Source organism: Dasypus novemcinctus, chromosome 7, assembly GCF_030445035.2.
Source record: "Dasypus novemcinctus isolate mDasNov1 chromosome 7, mDasNov1.1.hap2, whole genome shotgun sequence".
Lineage (NCBI taxonomy): Eukaryota > Metazoa > Chordata > Mammalia > Cingulata > Dasypodidae > Dasypus > Dasypus novemcinctus.
In genome coordinates, this window is record NC_080679.1 from 36,328,246 (window position 1) to 36,345,741 (window position 17,496).

The 17,496-nt window shown below is 35.4% G+C and overlaps 1 protein-coding gene across 2 annotated transcripts in view; it reads right to left on the reverse strand.

Annotated features, from left to right (window-relative positions):
* PTH2R (parathyroid hormone 2 receptor) overlaps nt 1–17,496 on the reverse strand; it is a 235,649-nt gene that overhangs the window by 98,518 nt on the left and 119,635 nt on the right. For both annotated transcript variants that reach the window (XM_071216163.1, XM_058300261.2), the window contains 2 exons: nt 8,363–8,473; nt 8,153–8,274 (listed from right to left, as the gene is read on the reverse strand). In XM_071216163.1, the coding sequence (XP_071072264.1) occupies nt 8,153–8,274; nt 8,363–8,473 (233 nt within the window). The remainder of the gene's footprint in view (nt 1–8,152; nt 8,275–8,362; nt 8,474–17,496) is intronic.

Genomic DNA, 17,496 nt, shown 5'->3' on the forward strand with positions numbered 1-17,496 from the left:
TCTGGAACACCAATGATCTGAATGTTAGATCTTTTGTCATAGTCTCAAGTGTCCCTGAGATTTTATACTTTTTTTCCAATCTATTTTCTTTTTGTTCAGATTGGGTAATTGATAATATTCTATCTTCTAGTTCCCTGGTTTTGTTCCTCTGTCAGCTCCACTGTTGCTGAGCCTATCTGTTGACTTTTGTTTATTTTAGCTGTTATAGTTTGTAGTTTCAAAATATCCATTTATGAATTTCCATTTATACTTCCATGTGCTGAGACTTTCTATATCTCTTTTGAAGTTTTTCTTTTTTTCTTTTTACATTTGTTTCAAGCATGTTTGTAATTTCTTATTGGAGCATTTTATCATGATTGCTTTAAAACTCTTGTTGGATACTTCCAGTATCTGTGTCATCTCAGTGTTGGCATTTGTTAATTGTCTTTTTTTTTTCCTTATTCAGTTTAAAATCTTCTTGGTATGATGAGTGATTTTCTATCAAAACCTGGACATTTTGGGTATTATAAGACTCTGGATTTTATTTAAATCTTGCTTTTATTGGGGCTCTTTGGACCTCCTCTGACACCACTCCAATGTGGAAAGAGGGTGGATGAGCGCTACCTCGTTAATGTCAGATGGAAGTGGAAGTCAAGTTTCTCAACTTAGCCTCCATTGAAATCTTGGTCGGGAGGGGCTCTTCGTTACTGCTGGGGTGGGGTGGGTTCAGGTTCCCACAAGGGCTGACACTATGATGATTGGGCAGGGATTGGGAGAGGCTGCACCACATTACTGCTTCTCACATGGGAGACCATGGTCTCCACTGACACCATGGGAAAGGGTGGCCTTGCTAAAGCCAAATAGTGGAAAAAATCTCAACATTCCACTATGCCTCCTCTGACACCATCCTAGTAGGATGGGAACCCCCTCATTATTGGCATATGGGAGTAGAAGTCAAGGTCATGTGGTCTCTGCAGACATTGTGGGGGTGGGAGAGTGGCCTCATTACCATTGAGCAGTGATGAAAGTGTCAGTTCTCTACTAGGAGAGGGAAAAGTGCCTCAGTATCACCTAATGGAGATGAAAGTCCTGACTCCTCACCCAAAGAGGGGCCTGGGCCTCCTCACTCCAGCCTGGTTAGTACGAAAGACTTGGCTCTTCACTTAGTCTTTGCTGAGAATAGGGACAGCAAATATATTTTTCTGTAGGGTGTGGCTGGAGTAAAGTTATTGTAGTCCGAAAGTTTTTTGTGTTTCTTATTACTTAGTCCTTTTTATTTGAGAAAGTAGACTTTCTTGGGACTATTTTATTTGCACCCATTGACATTTCTGGGGTTACTGGCTTCTCCAGTATCTAATCTGGGATATATGAGAGGGAAAAAAAATAATCCAAGCAAGTCACCACTGTATCATTCCTTAGATCCCATAGTTTCTTCTCTTCACCTTACAGAGTCCTCTTATGTTCATTTTATATATAATGTCTAAGGTTTTCAGTTTTACTAAGCCCATTCCTTTTTATTGTTCTGTAGTATTCCACTGATTGAGTATTCCACTATATGTTTATCCATTCTTCTGTGGATAAACATTTGTACTGATTACAGTTTTTGGCTATTTTGGATTAAGTTCTTATAAACATTCTTGTACTAGTGATTTTGTGAGCATATGTTTTCATTTCAATTCTATGCCTATGAGTTGAATTAATGAGTCATGAAGTAGAGGAATATTTAATTCTCTATTTTTCTGAGGAGTAAAAATGTCAGCCACATTTTACACGCTTATTGGCCTTTCACATATCTTTTAGTTCAACTTCAGAGTCCTTCACATGTTCTACATACAAGACTTATCCCATATGTCTTAGTTTGCCACAGGGCTGCTGATGCAAAGTACCAGTAATACATTGGTTTTATAATTGGAGTTTCATTTAGGTAAAAACTTATACTTCTGAGACCATGAAATGTCCAAATTAAGGCATCAGCAGAAATACTTTCTCACCAAAGTCAGCTACTGATGATCCTGGTGTCCTGCCCTGTGGCAAAACAAGATGGCAGCCAATAATCTCTGCTGTAGTGTCTGCCTTCCCCTCCAGGCTCACCATCTCCCGAAGCCTAGCTGTGGGTAACAAGGCATATCGTTCATCTCTTCAGCATTGAGCTATTCAATGGGCCCAACCCCTTGGGGCCCCTTTCCATGCCTCTGTGCTCTGCTGATTCCAGTCTCCAGGACCTCTCTCGGCCTCTCGGGGCCACTCTCTTCCTGCAGTCCTCCCTCTCACATGGCAGGATCAAAATGGCAGCTTCCTTTCTGTGTGTCCTCAGTTTATAAAAGACCCAGGAAGAGGGCAGACACCTAACCTGCATCACGCCTCACTGATGTGGCCCAATCAAACACCGTAAAGCAATCCAATTGAAAGGGACCTAATCAAAGTGAATCTAATGCAAAGGGTACCATACCCATAGGAATGGATTAGTTTAAGAACATAATCTTTTGGGATTCAAAAAAGAACTTCAAACTATCACACTATATATGTTACCCACACACACAAAAATATATTAGTATATATGTATAGAGATAGATAGATAGATAGATAGATAGATAGATAGATAGATAGATAGATAGATGATAGATAATATTTTCTCTCAGTCAGTGGCTTGCTTATTCATGTTCCTAATGATGTCTTTTTATGAGCAGAAAATTTAAATTTTGAATGAAGTTTAATCTATACCTTTTTTCAATTTGTTCTTAGTCCACTGTTGTGGCCTAAAATATCTTAATATGTTCATGAAGATATTCCCAATTTTTCCTTTCAGAAAGTTAGTGGTGATAGCTTTTGTGTTTAGGTCCATGAACTTCACTTAATACATTCATCTGTATAGAATAAGATAGGTATGAAGTTTCATTTTTTTTTCCATAGAGCTATCCAGTTGTTCCAGTACTGTTTGTTGAATGTTTCCCATTGAGTTATTTTGCTACTATTTATTAAGGGCAATTATAAGTATGTGGATATTAATTTTTTTTTAAGATTTATTTATTTAATGCCCCTTTTCACCCCCGCAGTTGTCTGCTCTGTGTCCATTCACTGTGTTCCTCTGTGACCGCTTCTATGCTTATCAGCAGCACTGGGAATCTGTGTTTATTTTCATTGCGTCATCTTGTTGTGTCAGCAATCCGGGCAGGCTGCACTTTCTTTTGCGCTGGGTGGCTCTCCTTATGGGGCACACTCCTTGTGCGTGGGGTTCCCCTACATAGGGGACACCCCTGCGTGATGCAGCACTCCTTGCACGCATCAGCGCTGCACATGGGCCAGCTCCACGTGGGTCAAGGAGGCCCGGGGGTTTAACCGCGGACCTCCCACATGGTAGGCGGATGCCCTATCCATTGGGCCAAGTCTGCTTCGCAATTACTTCATTTTTTCTAATGTACTTTGGATTCAGTTTACTCTTCCTTTTTCTTAGCTTAATGTGAAATCTTTGATTATTAGTATTTCAACTTTCTTATTTCCTAATTAATCAATGAAGGCTATAGATTTCTTTCTAAGTTCCACTTTAGCAGTTTCCTTTGATAAATTGGCTTTTATTTATTCATTTCAGACATTTGTCATGGATTATGTAATTTCCTGTGCATTGTCTACATGCTTTATTTTAAATGATTTTCAATTAATCCTTTTGTGGTCAAAGAACATACTTTAATTTCAATCTTGGAATGTATTGGTATTTGCTTTTCAGCCCAGTATATGCTCTATTTTGGTAAATCTTTGGTGTGTACTTTAAAATATATATGAATTCTGCAGCTATTGAGCTTAGTGTTCTATAAATGTTAATTTAATCAATGTGTTTTTGAAACTTTTTGATCAATGGAAGATTTTGTCTAATTGTTCTGTCAATTACTGAAAGAGTAGTGTTAAAAATTCCAATATGATAGCATTTAGCTCTCTCTCCCTCTATCTCTGTCACTGAAGGCTCCTAAATTCATGATATTTAGAATTGTTATTTTGCTTAGTTGGGAAGTTGATTCTTTCATCATTTTGAAATGTCCTCCATCTTGGTGACACCCTTTGTCTTGAAGTCTACTTAGCAATACCAACTTTCTTGTGCTAAGAGTATTTACAGAATATACATTTTTCCATTCTTTTATCTGTATTTTTATATTTAAAGTAAATTTCTTGAAGGTATCATAATATTTATCATACTTTTTTATCCATTCTTTATTTAGTTGACTTTACATTAGTTGACTTACATTAAACACAATAACTGTGATTATTGGGCTTAAATTTAGATGTTATTATTTGCATTCTGTATGTCTTGTCTTTTCTTTGTCCCCCTATACTTAATTCCTTACTTTTTTTAGAGGTGAGAGGGGTCAATCAAGTATTTCACTTTTGTTAATTTTTGACCGTTATGCTAGAGACTTCATTATGCAAACTTAATTATAGCAGAGGCTATATTTAAATAATATTCAAATATTCCACAAACAATATAAGAACTTTGCAATAATATACTTGAATTTTACTACCCTAGCCACTGTTTTCTTGTTCCTTTATATATTTTCTTCCACATGTTATAAACTCTACAGTAAAAGGCTGCTGTGCTTGATTTAAGCAGTAGGCATTTAAAGGAATTAAATTATAGATATAAAGATAAAGATAGAAATAAATAAAACTACGAATATAGACGGATTTTTTTTTTTTAGTCTTGCCTATTTATTCCTTCTTGCCAATCCATGTTTCCATCTGGTCTAGTTCTCTTCTGCCTAAAGAACTTTTTTAAGCATGTTCCATACTACAGGACTGGTGAAAATGAATTCTCTCAGATTTTATCAGTCTGAAAATATCATTATTTTGCCATTATCTTAAAGAACTTTATCGCTTTAAACCTGTCATTCTATTTTATTCTGGCCTCCATTGTTTCTGATGAAATGACAGTTACCTGAATATGATGTGTCCTTCTCCACTTTTGAAGATTTCCCTTTACCTTAATCTTCAGCAGATTACTTATCATGTGCCCGTGAATGCTTTGCTTTGTATTTGCATAAGGTTTTTCCTGAATTTCTTAGATCTGTGTATTGATTTACATAATCCATTTTAGAAAATCCTTGGCCATTGTCTCTTCAAATGTTTATTTTGCCCCATTCTCTCTCTCTACCTCCCATTTCACTTATGTTAGACAATTATATATTGTTTCACATATCTCAGATGCCCTGTTCAGTTCTCATCATTCTTTTTTAATCCTAGTATTTCAGTTTGGATAATTTCTAATAACTTCTCTTCAAGTTCATTGATCCTTTATTCTGTTGTGTACAGTCTACTGTTGAGTATATCAAATGAATTCTTTGTTTTTGTATTTTTCAGTTCTAGAATTTCCATGTGGTTCTTTGTTAAAGTTTTTATTTCTCTGATGAATTGCCCATCTGGTCACACATTTTATGTACCTTTTAAAGTAAATTATCTAATATATTTGTAATAGAAGTCCTCAGCTGCAAATTCCAATATCTGGATCACCTGTTTTTCTGCTCTTATTTTTATGACTAATTTGGATCAAATTTCCTTGCCTTGCTTTGTATGTTTTATTACATGGCAGGCATTGTAAGTAAAAGAACAATATATACTGAACTATAAATATGTATAACATGTATCCTTTGCAAAGGAGAGGCCTCTTCCTTTACGATGTTGATTGGATGGGGGGCTGAATTACTGGCATCTATTGTTAAATTAGGACTGGGCTTTATTGTAGCTTTTTCTTAGATTCATTTTATCCTGGTTTTATGTTTTGAGGGCAAAATCAAGACAACTCCTTCAACAGACCCTGGGGTATGAGCAACAGCAGCCTCCAGAGATCATTCTATGGGTTTCAGTCCATCTGGCAGCTTTCTAAGGTCACAGAAGAATTCTCTGCTTTTCAAACCATCCATTAGTTTTTTGAACTGCTGGGGATTTCATTTTGCTCTACAGTTGTACCCCTGGCTTTCTACACCTCAGGAGATCGCACGCATTCCAGCTGAAGCACTGTCCGCAGTCTTCAGCTGGCCACCACTTGCTCTAGATGAGGGCCCTTTGTGCTTTGGAGGGATATTTACCAATTCTCCTTTGGCAGACTGCTGCCTAGTACCTAATAAGACCTATGTATCTCAGAGGGATGTCTCTCCGATTTCCCACCTTTCCAGTCACGCACTTCAAGGAAGTTTCTTTCACCTCAGGGATGTCTCTAGACTCCCCTGTTCTGCTCCCTGCCTTCAGCTAACTTCTTCCTTTCAGTCTAGGAGAGCCCCAGGTGCTTATGCACTGCCCCCAGCCTTAGGCATACTGTCTCCTTGCACTCAGTGAAAGCCTATGGGAAAGAACTGGACAGTAAATGGTAACTCACTAGGGCTAGGGTTCAATCCTTGGAATTCTAAGCCCTTACTCCAGCTCTGGTCTGTTAAAAGTTGGTTTAAAAGTTTGGTCATTTTCTTTTTATTCCATTCTATGGCTTAGTTGCTCCCCTTCTGCTGCAGCTCAAGGGATGAATGTAGTCACAAGTCTCTTCTATCGTAAGAAGGGCCGGCCTATATGTGGAATTTGGTTCATTTAGATTTCATTTCTCTGCATCCTCAGCTCATTGATGGGTTTTACAATTTATTTTGGATCTCATCCAACTTATTCTTATTTTTACAATTTCTACATCCTGATTGGAAGCAGAAGTTTTTGCCTCTTGTTTGTTTTTTTTTAATATTGTTTACTATATATTATTTTCTCTTAATAAGATATTAAAACTTGTTAAAGAAAATATTTGGATAATGTATAAAATACAAAAGAGAGAAGGAAATTTTTTTTCCTAAATTATCAAACAACCAAAAAGAAACACTGTTTAAACATCATGTATTTCTTTTCACTCTATCCATAAATCTATAATTTCTTACTGTTTTAAGTTTTTACATTCCCAATTTACATATCAGCTTATTATATGATTTTTTTCTCAGTTAACTCTATAACAAAAGAATTTTCCAAAGTAGGGAAAGACAAAACATATATTTGAGTTTATTTAACCCTTTCTTGATTGGACATTTAAATTCTTCAAAATATTCACTATAATAATTAAAACTTCAATGAACATTTTTCAATTAAGTTCTCCACACCCCAATTCCTTACATTTGAATATTAGAAGTAAAATTTAAGGAAAACTATAAGATCAAAGGATATGATCCTTTCGACATATACTTCTAAATTGCTTTCCAAAAGGGCATACAGCCTTTAGATATGAGATATACTATACAGTAATTTCTGTGCTATGATACTATTTTAAATATCATATTCCAAAGAATCTAATAACCTTGTAACCTACCATAACACGTCCTTCCCTTTTTATTAAAAATTACTACCTAATTTTGTCCGGCCAACAATGTGGAAGTTAGAAAACAAAAGAACAGGGGTTCAAAAATATCTTAGTTGGCTGTTCTAAGACAAGCTGGGAAATTTTCTCTGAATGCTGAAATCACTTTCCTTTTTAAGGCATTCAACTGATTGGATAAAGCATCACTCATTGCTGATGGCAATCTCCCCACCTGATGCAGATATAATCAGCTACCTATGCAGTAAACTCACTGGTGACTAAAGTCCATAAATGTCCTTATATTACAATTAGCCCAGTGCTTGCCTGACCAAACAACTGGGCACAATTACCTGGCCAAGTATCCATCACAATGATCCTGATACCTCTTTAATTCTACAAATCTAATTTTTCATATATTAATGAAACTACCTACTGGCAAATATAAGGAGATGGAAAACATATCTCTAAAATACAAAGGTCTTTCAGAAATATAGAGTGAAATATAGCTATTCATAGGTAACCAAGAAGAAATTATAAATCATGTTGTTCATTACCTATTTGCTTTTATGTATCATTTAACATAATACAATATAACATAATAAGCAATATAATATATGCATGCATATACATGCATATTTATAAGAATATATGTATATATCTCAGCCAAGTAACTCTAACATTAGGAAATTATGAGAATGCTTTAGATACATGGTTAAAAAAAAGTTCTGGATTCCAACCTTGCTTCTATCTTTTATGACCTACAAATCATAAAATAAAAGGGTTTTTATATATAATGGCTGATAACCAAGAATTACATAAAAAAACATTTTTCTGTTTTTCCTTAGAAGTTTACAGACACAAAAATAACATTACCTTTCCTAAGCTGATATCTGGCTGCAGAAGGTGAAGGCATTCTGAATAATTGGCCCATGTTTTATTTAAGTGGTGCATAAAATCCCATGTGCCATTGGGGTTACAGTGTCGGAAAGCAACTCCTATAAAGAAAGGAAGAAAGATGCTGAGATTGCTTAGCAAAAAAAGAAATTTTTGTTTCAAATCAGTCATTTCAGAAAAATTCAATACCTTTATGATTGAAGTCATAAACATAAGGAGGGCATGGGACAGCCGATATTTTCCCCACTATTCCTCTGGGCCAACAAATGAGTCCATCCCATTCTGGGAAACAATTTCCCTCTGGTAAGGAAAAAAATTAAATAGCAAACAAACAAATAAAAATGCATTCAAAAATACAAAATTTCAGGTCTCTACCTGTGGCAAAATGTAAAACAAATTGGCAGCTTTGCAAACTAGAATAAGGTAGATATGATAAAAATGTCGCAAAATTCACCTACCCAGTTTCATCTAAGGTCCAATCAATATGAGCATTTGATTTGCATCAATTAAAATATTTGAATTATTCCACATATATTAGTTATAACCGTTGTGGCAATTAACATATTATAAATATTAGCAGTCTTCATGAACAGCCTCTGTAATAAAGTTCTTCAGACTATTGTAGCTGTCTAATTTTTTTAAATTGCGGTTAAAGAATATGATACATAAAACAGAGCTTCACACATAACTTCAGGTTTGTGTTTGCCTTTTTACCATTAAATTTAAGCAATTTCTTAGAGTCTAATACTCATAGCAAACAAAATTCTCATCAACTATGCTTTCAAGATGTACCCAGAACTCTATCACTTCGACCCCATTGCCACGACCATGTCTATACCATGTCATCTCCTGCCTGAATCATGGCGATAGCCTCCTCACCAGTCTCCAGAGTCCATCTTTGCTCTCCTTCCATGTATTCTCAGCACAGTCACTCTAAATCCTCCAAAGGCTCCCCATCTCATACTGAGTAAGAGCCCATCTTTCTAAAGGATAAAGTATGGGACCCTATAACACAGACAACCCTGCTATGGACAATGATTCTGGTTAATAATACAAATATGAGAATGTTCTTTCATGAACTAGGATAAATGTACATCACTATTACAAGGTGTTACTAATAGGGTAGTATATGGGGAGAAATGCACCTAATGCAAACTATGGACTATAGTTAAAAGTAATGTTTTCATATTCTTTCATCAATTGTAACAAAGGTACTACTCCAATGCTAAGTGTCAATAATAGAGGGGTATAAGAGGAGTGGGGGGATGGGGATGGGGTATATGGGAACCTCTTATATTTTTAAATGTAACATTTTTTGTGATCTATGTATCTTTAAAAAAAAGAATTTAACTTTTTTGTTTTTAAAAAAGAGAAAATGGAGAATCAACTTGAGGGAAAAAATTAACCTAAATATATCTATCAACTGATATTTATCCAATTTTATTATCTGATGTTCATACTAATTAGTAGGAAGAAACATAGTGTTGCTTCAAGCTCCTTTAGTTTTGATTCTTCTGTATCTTACTTCCAGGATAGAGCAGAAGGTAAACAAATTTCATAGAGACAGGTAATAGATTACTGGGACAGGGGTAGGGTGGGATAAAGATTTATCATTTAATGAAAGCAGAGTTTCTCTTTTAAGTAATGGAAATGTTGTGATTTTGATGATGATAGTACAGTATTTTTAGTATAAATAATACCAGTGAATTGCATGCTTGAAAATGATTATATTAATCATTTCCTAGTGGGAATTTTGAGTTGCTTATATGCTGCAATAAAAAGTATAAAAATAAAAAAATAATAAAAATAAATTTTTTTTTTAAAAAAGCCCATCTTTAGGATATAGGAAGGCACCACCTAATCTGCCTCCTTTCCCAGCTTATCAGTTTGACCTCAGTTCCTTTTGCTGTCCCTCTTACTCATAGCTATGGTTCTACTTACTCTTCCTTGTGATTCCCTCAAATGGCCTCCAGGCTTATTTCCTCGCCTCCTTCAGATTTTTATTCAAATATCAACTTCTGAGTAAGTTTTTGCAATTTAAAATTGCATCCCCGAATGCTCCCTGTTCCCCCTTCCTGCTATATTTTTCACCTGATCTCTGCCTTAAATCAATGTTATTTTATTGTTGTTGTTAAGAAACCTTTGGGTAGGGATTTTTGTGTTTTTGTTTCATCTTCAAACGCCTGTCTGGAAAGTCACCTGGCATATGGCAGGGATTTAGAAAATATTCAGTCAGTGTCAACACGCCGTGCCCTCTGGACTCCTTCCATTAGTTCTGTATTGAACTGGCAAGAAGAGAGCATATCAGCAGTACCACACTTCTCAAAGAGAGACTACTTCTAATGAGTGCTGCGTTAAAGTTTTCTGTTGCTACTATAACAGATTACCATAAACCTAGCGGCTTAAAATAACAGTTATTTTCTGTAGGTCAGAAGTGCAATAGACTCAGCTGGATCTCAGCTTAGCATCTCACAACGTGGAAATCAAGGAATCAGCAGGGCTGCCTTTCCTTCTTGGGGCTGTGTCCCTGCTCATTCAGGTTGTTGGAGAATTCAGTCCTTTGCATTTGTAGTACTAGAGTCCCCATTTCCTTTCAGGCTGTCAGCTAAGAGCAAGTCCCAACCTCAAGAGCCCACTTTTATTCTTATGGCTCCTGGTCCCTTCCTCCATTTTCAAGGGCAGCAAAGGCAGGTTGAGTCCTTCTCATATCCTGAATCTCTGTTCTGCCCTCCCCTTCTGTCACATCTCTCTGATTCTTGCCTTCCTTGCATTTTTAAGCACCTATGTGTTTACACTGGGCCCACCTGGAAAATGCAGGATAATCTCCCTATTTTAGGATCTGTAACCTCAATTCCATTTGCAAAGTCCCTGTTGTCAGGTAACAACATACACAGGCATAACATAAGGGACATCTCTGGGGTACATTATCCTGCCTTTCACAAATACTATAGCTCTCAATTTTTAGGTACCGATTATACTAACTATAACTAAGGAGGTTTGTTCAAGTCCATGGTGTCCATTTGCTTGTGCAGTTTTTAATAATCAACAAAAGAGAACCTCACCCAAACACTGATCTCTAAGAGAATTCAGCATAAACCAGAAATTTTTGGTGTTCACCATATAGCATGGAAACAAATACTGTGTTTTCTGATTGCTGAAGCAATAAAAGAAAAGAAAATGCCTTCCCTTTCCTACAGTGTTCTTATAGAAGACAGCATTTTCTAGGAAACAGCCTCACTTTTGGCCAAATAATGAAAGCCTGGGCTCCATATATAACAAAAAACCCAAGATCTCATCACATTGGCTCCTGCCTCTGGTACACAAACTCACCTTTCTCTCTTTTCACTAACATCTGATTTCTTATTGTTTCCTTCTTGTCTATGCAGTATCAGTAACTCAATCTCTCCCATCCACTTTGCCCTGGGACTTTCTATCTTTTGACAGCATTCCATACTGCTTCCCATCCACTCCACCATGTCATTAATAGGTCCCATCTTTATTCATCTGAACCGTTCAACCCTTTACATAATATCTATTGTGCAATCTATTCATATTGGACCTGGGCACGCATTCATGTCTTCCTGCCAACTAGGTGTCCCTCTAAAACATATGCTGCAATATCATATGCTATTTTCTGCCAAGAGTTAGTTAAATGAAGGAATAAGATCTTACTTTACATATAAGTGTAAAATCCAATGACCAGGTCATTCTGTAATTACATACTTTAAAATTCTATGGAAAAACATCTGCTGACTTTTCCTCATGTTCTAAATGGAAGTTTCTAGTTCCCAAAAAGATTCCACCCATACATGTACACACACACACAGAAAAATCCAAAGAAGCCAACACTCCCCCAAAGCAATGTTTCTGGTTTCTGTAGCTTATGTTTATTTTCATACAAAGGTTCATTTATCTTCTGATGGTCTTTGATGAAGAGTAAGATAAATATTCACAAAAAGTAAAATCTATTGAGGAAGGCAGGACTTTATACAAATAATACAGCTATCCTCAATGTCATCTTCTCTCTGATCATTTTGCCACATCCTAAGTGAGTTAATGCTCTCCTTAATTGGCAAGAATGTAACTAATTGCCTAATGACTCACCAATCTCCCTTTATTAATTAACACCATTAATTACAGTCCCCATAATCCTTTGTGTGTGCCAAGACAAACTAATTACTACTGGAGTTTTTCAAACCATGATATTTTCACAGAACAATTTAAAATTTGGAGAATCCAACTTCAGGTCCTTTCAGTTCTTCAGTTATATAATTAGAAGTGGGAAGTGGATTGATAATATGCTTGTTTTTCTTTTTAAAATAATTGAATAGTTTTATAAGTAGGTATTTGAATTTGTATTTCCATTTTTTCTTTCATAAACACTAGGAAAATTTTTACTGCCTTGTTACAATTTTTTTGAGAAAGAAAAGAGATAATGTTATATACCATCATCTAGAATTAATAGTCATCAATGACTAACTTTATATATATCATCTAACTTATTTTTCCTGTGGTACTTTAAACAGCAAAGAAAATAACACCTCAATAAATATTTTTATATACATCTTCCAATCTTAGAAGAATTTAAAATGAAAATTCCTTTAATTAGTAAGTTCAAATGTAATCCCCATTTTTTATAATTTTAAAGAAAATTTTAGTCAATTTACATATGATTAGACATTTTCCTTGAAAAGTACATCAAAGTTTGGCCAGATTTAATTCTATCTTATTTGTATGGACAAGGATCTCAAAAAGAAATCTTTCATTTTTTTTTTTAAGATTTTTTAATTTTTTTATTTTTTATTCTCCCCATTGCAGCTTTTTTTTTTTTTTTTTTTTTTTTTGCTGCTTGCTCTCTGTGTCCATTCGCTGTGTGTTCTTCCATGTCTACTTGTCTTCCTTTGTTGCATCATCTTGCTGCACCAGCTCTTCATGAGCATGGACTGTCAGCTCTCCACAGGGTGTGGGCCAGCTTGCCTTCACAAGGAGGCCCTGGGACATGAACCCAGAGCCTCCCATATGGTAGACAGGAGCCCAATCAATGGAGCCACAGCCGCTTCCCTGTCTTTTATCTTTTAATATGTGAATATCTTCATACTTCACATGATTCACCTCTTAACAAATTTTAGATGTTATATATATTCACATTTAGTCAATTTGTTCTTTATGTGTAATACATGTGGTATGTGATTAATTCAACTTGCTTTCCCTACCCACCCTATTCCTTCTGTCTCAAATGCCTGTTACTTTCTTCTCTACAAATCTAACTCCTACTCATCCTCTAATTTTTTTATTACAATCAGCTTTTCTGTATAGTTGATCTTTTTTTAACAAGTCAATTTTATTGATACATATTAATAAAGCATAAATCCATCCAAAGTGTACAATCAATGGTATCTGGTATAATCACATAGTTGTGCACTCATCACTTCAATCATTATTAGGGCATTTTCATTATACCAATAATAATACTAAATAATAAAGACAAACAAATAAAAAACAACTCATAACCCCTCAATCTGTCTGTAGTTCCCCTGCCATACATAGCTCCTATTTTGTTCCCATCTCTGTAGTTTATTTGTATTTACATTTTGTAAAAACAGTCATATATGCAATATTACCATATTCATATTTCACATAAGGTTTCACTAAGTTATACAGTCCCATGTTACATTTTTTTTAGCTTTCCTTCTAGTAATATACATGTCCTTAGACTTTCACTTTCAACCACTGTCATAACTATATAACAGCTCTGCTAGTTACAAACACTATGGTGTGCTTTCACCATTTCTAATTATTTCCAAAGATTTAAAAACAACCTTTTTACCAATTCTGCACAATTAACCCTCAACTTTCCATTCTCTACCATTATTCTATTTTCTGGTGACCTATAATCTAATTATTAACTCCATGAGTTTATACAATATATTTAGTTCATAATAGCATAACCATATAGTATATGTCCTTTTATGTCTGGCTTGCTTCATTCATCATAATGTCCTCCAGGTTCATCCATGTTGTCACATGTTTCACTACTTCATTTCTTCTTACTGCTACATTGTTTTCCAGTGTGTATACACCACAGTTTGCTTATCCATTCATCAGTTGGTGGACACCTGTGTTGTTTACATCTTTTGGCAATTGTGAATAATGTCACAATGAACATCAGTGTGCAAATGTCTGTTCTGTCACTGCTTTCAGTTCTTCTGGGTATATAAATAGTGTTATAACCAGGTGACATGGCAAGTCTATATTCAACTTCCTTAGGAACAGCCAGAGTCCTCCACAGTGGCTACACCACTCTACATTCCTACCAACAGTGAATAAGTGTTCCTATCACTCCATAACCTCCTCAATACTTGGAGATTTCTGACTTTAATAGTGGCCATTCTAATAGGTGTGAAGTGATATCTCATTATAGTGGTGATTTGCATTTCCCTCATTGCTAGTGATGTTGAACTTTTTTCATGTGTTTTTTCATCATTTGTATTTCTTCTTTGAGCAAATATCTATTCAAGTCTTTTGTCCATTGTTTAATAGGGTAGTTTGTCTTTTTATTACTGAGTTGTAGTATATCTTGATATATCATGGATATTAAATCCTTATCATATATGTGATTGCCAAATATTTTCTATCATTGATTTGGCTGCATTTTCACACTTTTGATGAAGTCCTTGGAGGGGCAAAAGTGTCTAATCTTGACAGGATTCCATTTATCTATTTTTTTCATTTGTTGCTCATGCTTTGGGTGTAAGGTTTAAGAAACTATTACCTACCACAAGACTTGATGATGTTTTCCATTTTCTTCTAGTAGTTTTATGGTGTGGTTTTTATATTGATCCATATCCTTGAGCCATTTTTAGTTAATTTCTTTATAAGGTGTGAGATAGAGGTCTTCTTTCTTTCTTTTGGATATGGATATCCAGTTCTCCCAGCAACATTTCTTGCATAAACTGTTCTTGTCGAGCTGGGAAAGTTTTACAGTCTTGTCAAAAAATCACTTGACTGTAGATGTGAGGACCTATTTCTGAGTTCTCAATTATTCTGTTCCATTGGTCAATCTATTTATCTTTATGCCAATACCATGCTGTTTTTACCATATACCTAAGTAATATGCTTTAAAGTCAGGAAGTGAGAATCCTCCAACTTCATTCTTTTTTTACATTTTTGGCTATTCAGGGACATTTACCCTTCCAAATAAATTTTATAATTGGCTTTTACATTTCTGCAAAAAGGCTGTTGGGCTTTATATTGGGATTGCACTGAATTTGTAAATCGGTTTGGGTAAAACTGATATCTTAACAATATGTAATCTTCCAGTCCATGAACATGGAACGTCCTTCCATTTATTTAAGTCTTCCTTGGTTTCTTTTAGCAATGTTTTGTAGTTTTCTGAATACAGGTCCTTTATGTCCTTGGTTAAGTTTGTTCCTAGGTAAATGAGTCTTTTAGTCACTATTAGAAATGGAAGTTTATTAAAATTTCCTCATCAAATTGCTCATCAGTAGTGTATAGAAACACTTCTGATTTTGGAATACTAATCTTGTATCCTGACACTTTGCTGAACTCATCTCTTATTTCTAGTAGATTTTTCAAGATTTTCTAGGTGTAGGATCATATCATTGGTGAATAGCAAAGGTTTTACTTCTTCCTTTCATATTTGGGTGCCTTTTATTTCTTCACTGAGCCTAATTGTTTTAACTAGAATTTCTAGCACAATATTGAGTAACAGTGGTGACACTGGGCATCCTTTTCTTGTTCCTGATCTCAGCGGAAAAGTTTTCAATCTTTCACCATTGAGTACAATGCTAGCTGTGGCTTTTTCATATGTGCACTTTACCATATTGAGAAAGCTTCCTTCTATTCCTAATTTTTAAGTATTTTTATCAAGAAAGGGTGCTGTATTTTGTCAAACACATTTTCTGCATCAATCGAGAGCATTATGTGATTTTTCTTCTTCAATATTTATTAATGTGATTATTATACTAACTGATTTTCTTGTGTTTAACCACCTTTGCTTATCTGGGACAAAATCCACTTGATCGTGGTATATAACTCTTTTAATGTGTTTTTGGATTCTGTTTGCCAGTATTTTGTTGTGGATTTTTGCATCTATATTCATTAGAAATATTGGTCTGTAATTTTCTTTTTTCATAGTCTGTTTATCATTTTGGTATTAGGGTGATGTTGTTTTCATATAATGAGTTTGGCAGTATTCTTTCCTATTCACTTTTTTGGAAGAATCTGAGCAAAATTGGTATCAGATCATCTTTCAGTGATTGGTAGAATGCACCTGTGAAGCTGTCTGGTATTGGGGTTTTTATTTTGGGTAGGTTTTTGATAACTGTTTTCAATCTCTTGTGATTGGTTTGTTGATGTCTTCTATTTCTTCTTGGGTCAGTGTAGCTTGTTCATGTGTTTCTAGGAATTTTCCCATCTCATCTACATTGTCTAAATTTTTGTGTACAGCTATTCATAGTATCCTCTTATGATCATTCTTATTTCTACAGGGTCAGTGGTAATGTCCCCTTCTTATTTCTTTTTTTTTTAAAGATTTATTTATTTATTTATTTCTCTCCCCTTCCCACCCCCCACCCTGGTTGTCTGTTCTCTGTGTCTATTTGCTGCGTCTTCTTTGTCTGCATCTGTTGTTGTCAGCGGCACGGGAATCTGTGTTTCTTTTTGTTGCATCATCTTGTGTCAGCTCTCCGTGTGTGCGGTGCCATTCCTGGGAAGGCTGCACTTTCTTTCGTGCTGGGCGGCTCTCCTTACAGGGTGCACTCCTTGCGCGTGGGGCTCCCCTACGCGGGGGACACCTCTGCATGGTCTGGCACTCCTTATGCGCATCAGCACTGTGCAGGGGCCAGCTCCACATGGGTCAAGGAGGCCTGGGGTTTGAACCGCGGACCTCCCATGTGTTAGGTGGACGCCCTATCCACTGGGCCAAGTCCACTTCCCTCTTTCTTCTTTTTTAATGTAAGCATTGAAGACTATAAATTTCTCTCTCAGCATTGCCTTTGCCTCATTTTTTTTAATAAATCAATTTTATTGATACATATTAATAAAGCATAAATCCACCCAAAATGTACAATCAATGGTATCCAGTATAATCACATAGTTGGGCATTCACCACTTCAATTATTATTAGAGCATCTTCATTATTCCAATAAAAATAAACTTTAAAAAAGACCAAAAAAACTTTCTGCTATTCTGTTTCCATCTCTCTAGCTTATTTGAATTTATATTTTGTAAGAACAGTCTTATATATGCAATATTACCCATATTCGTATTTCACATGAGGTTTTATTATGTTATACATTCCC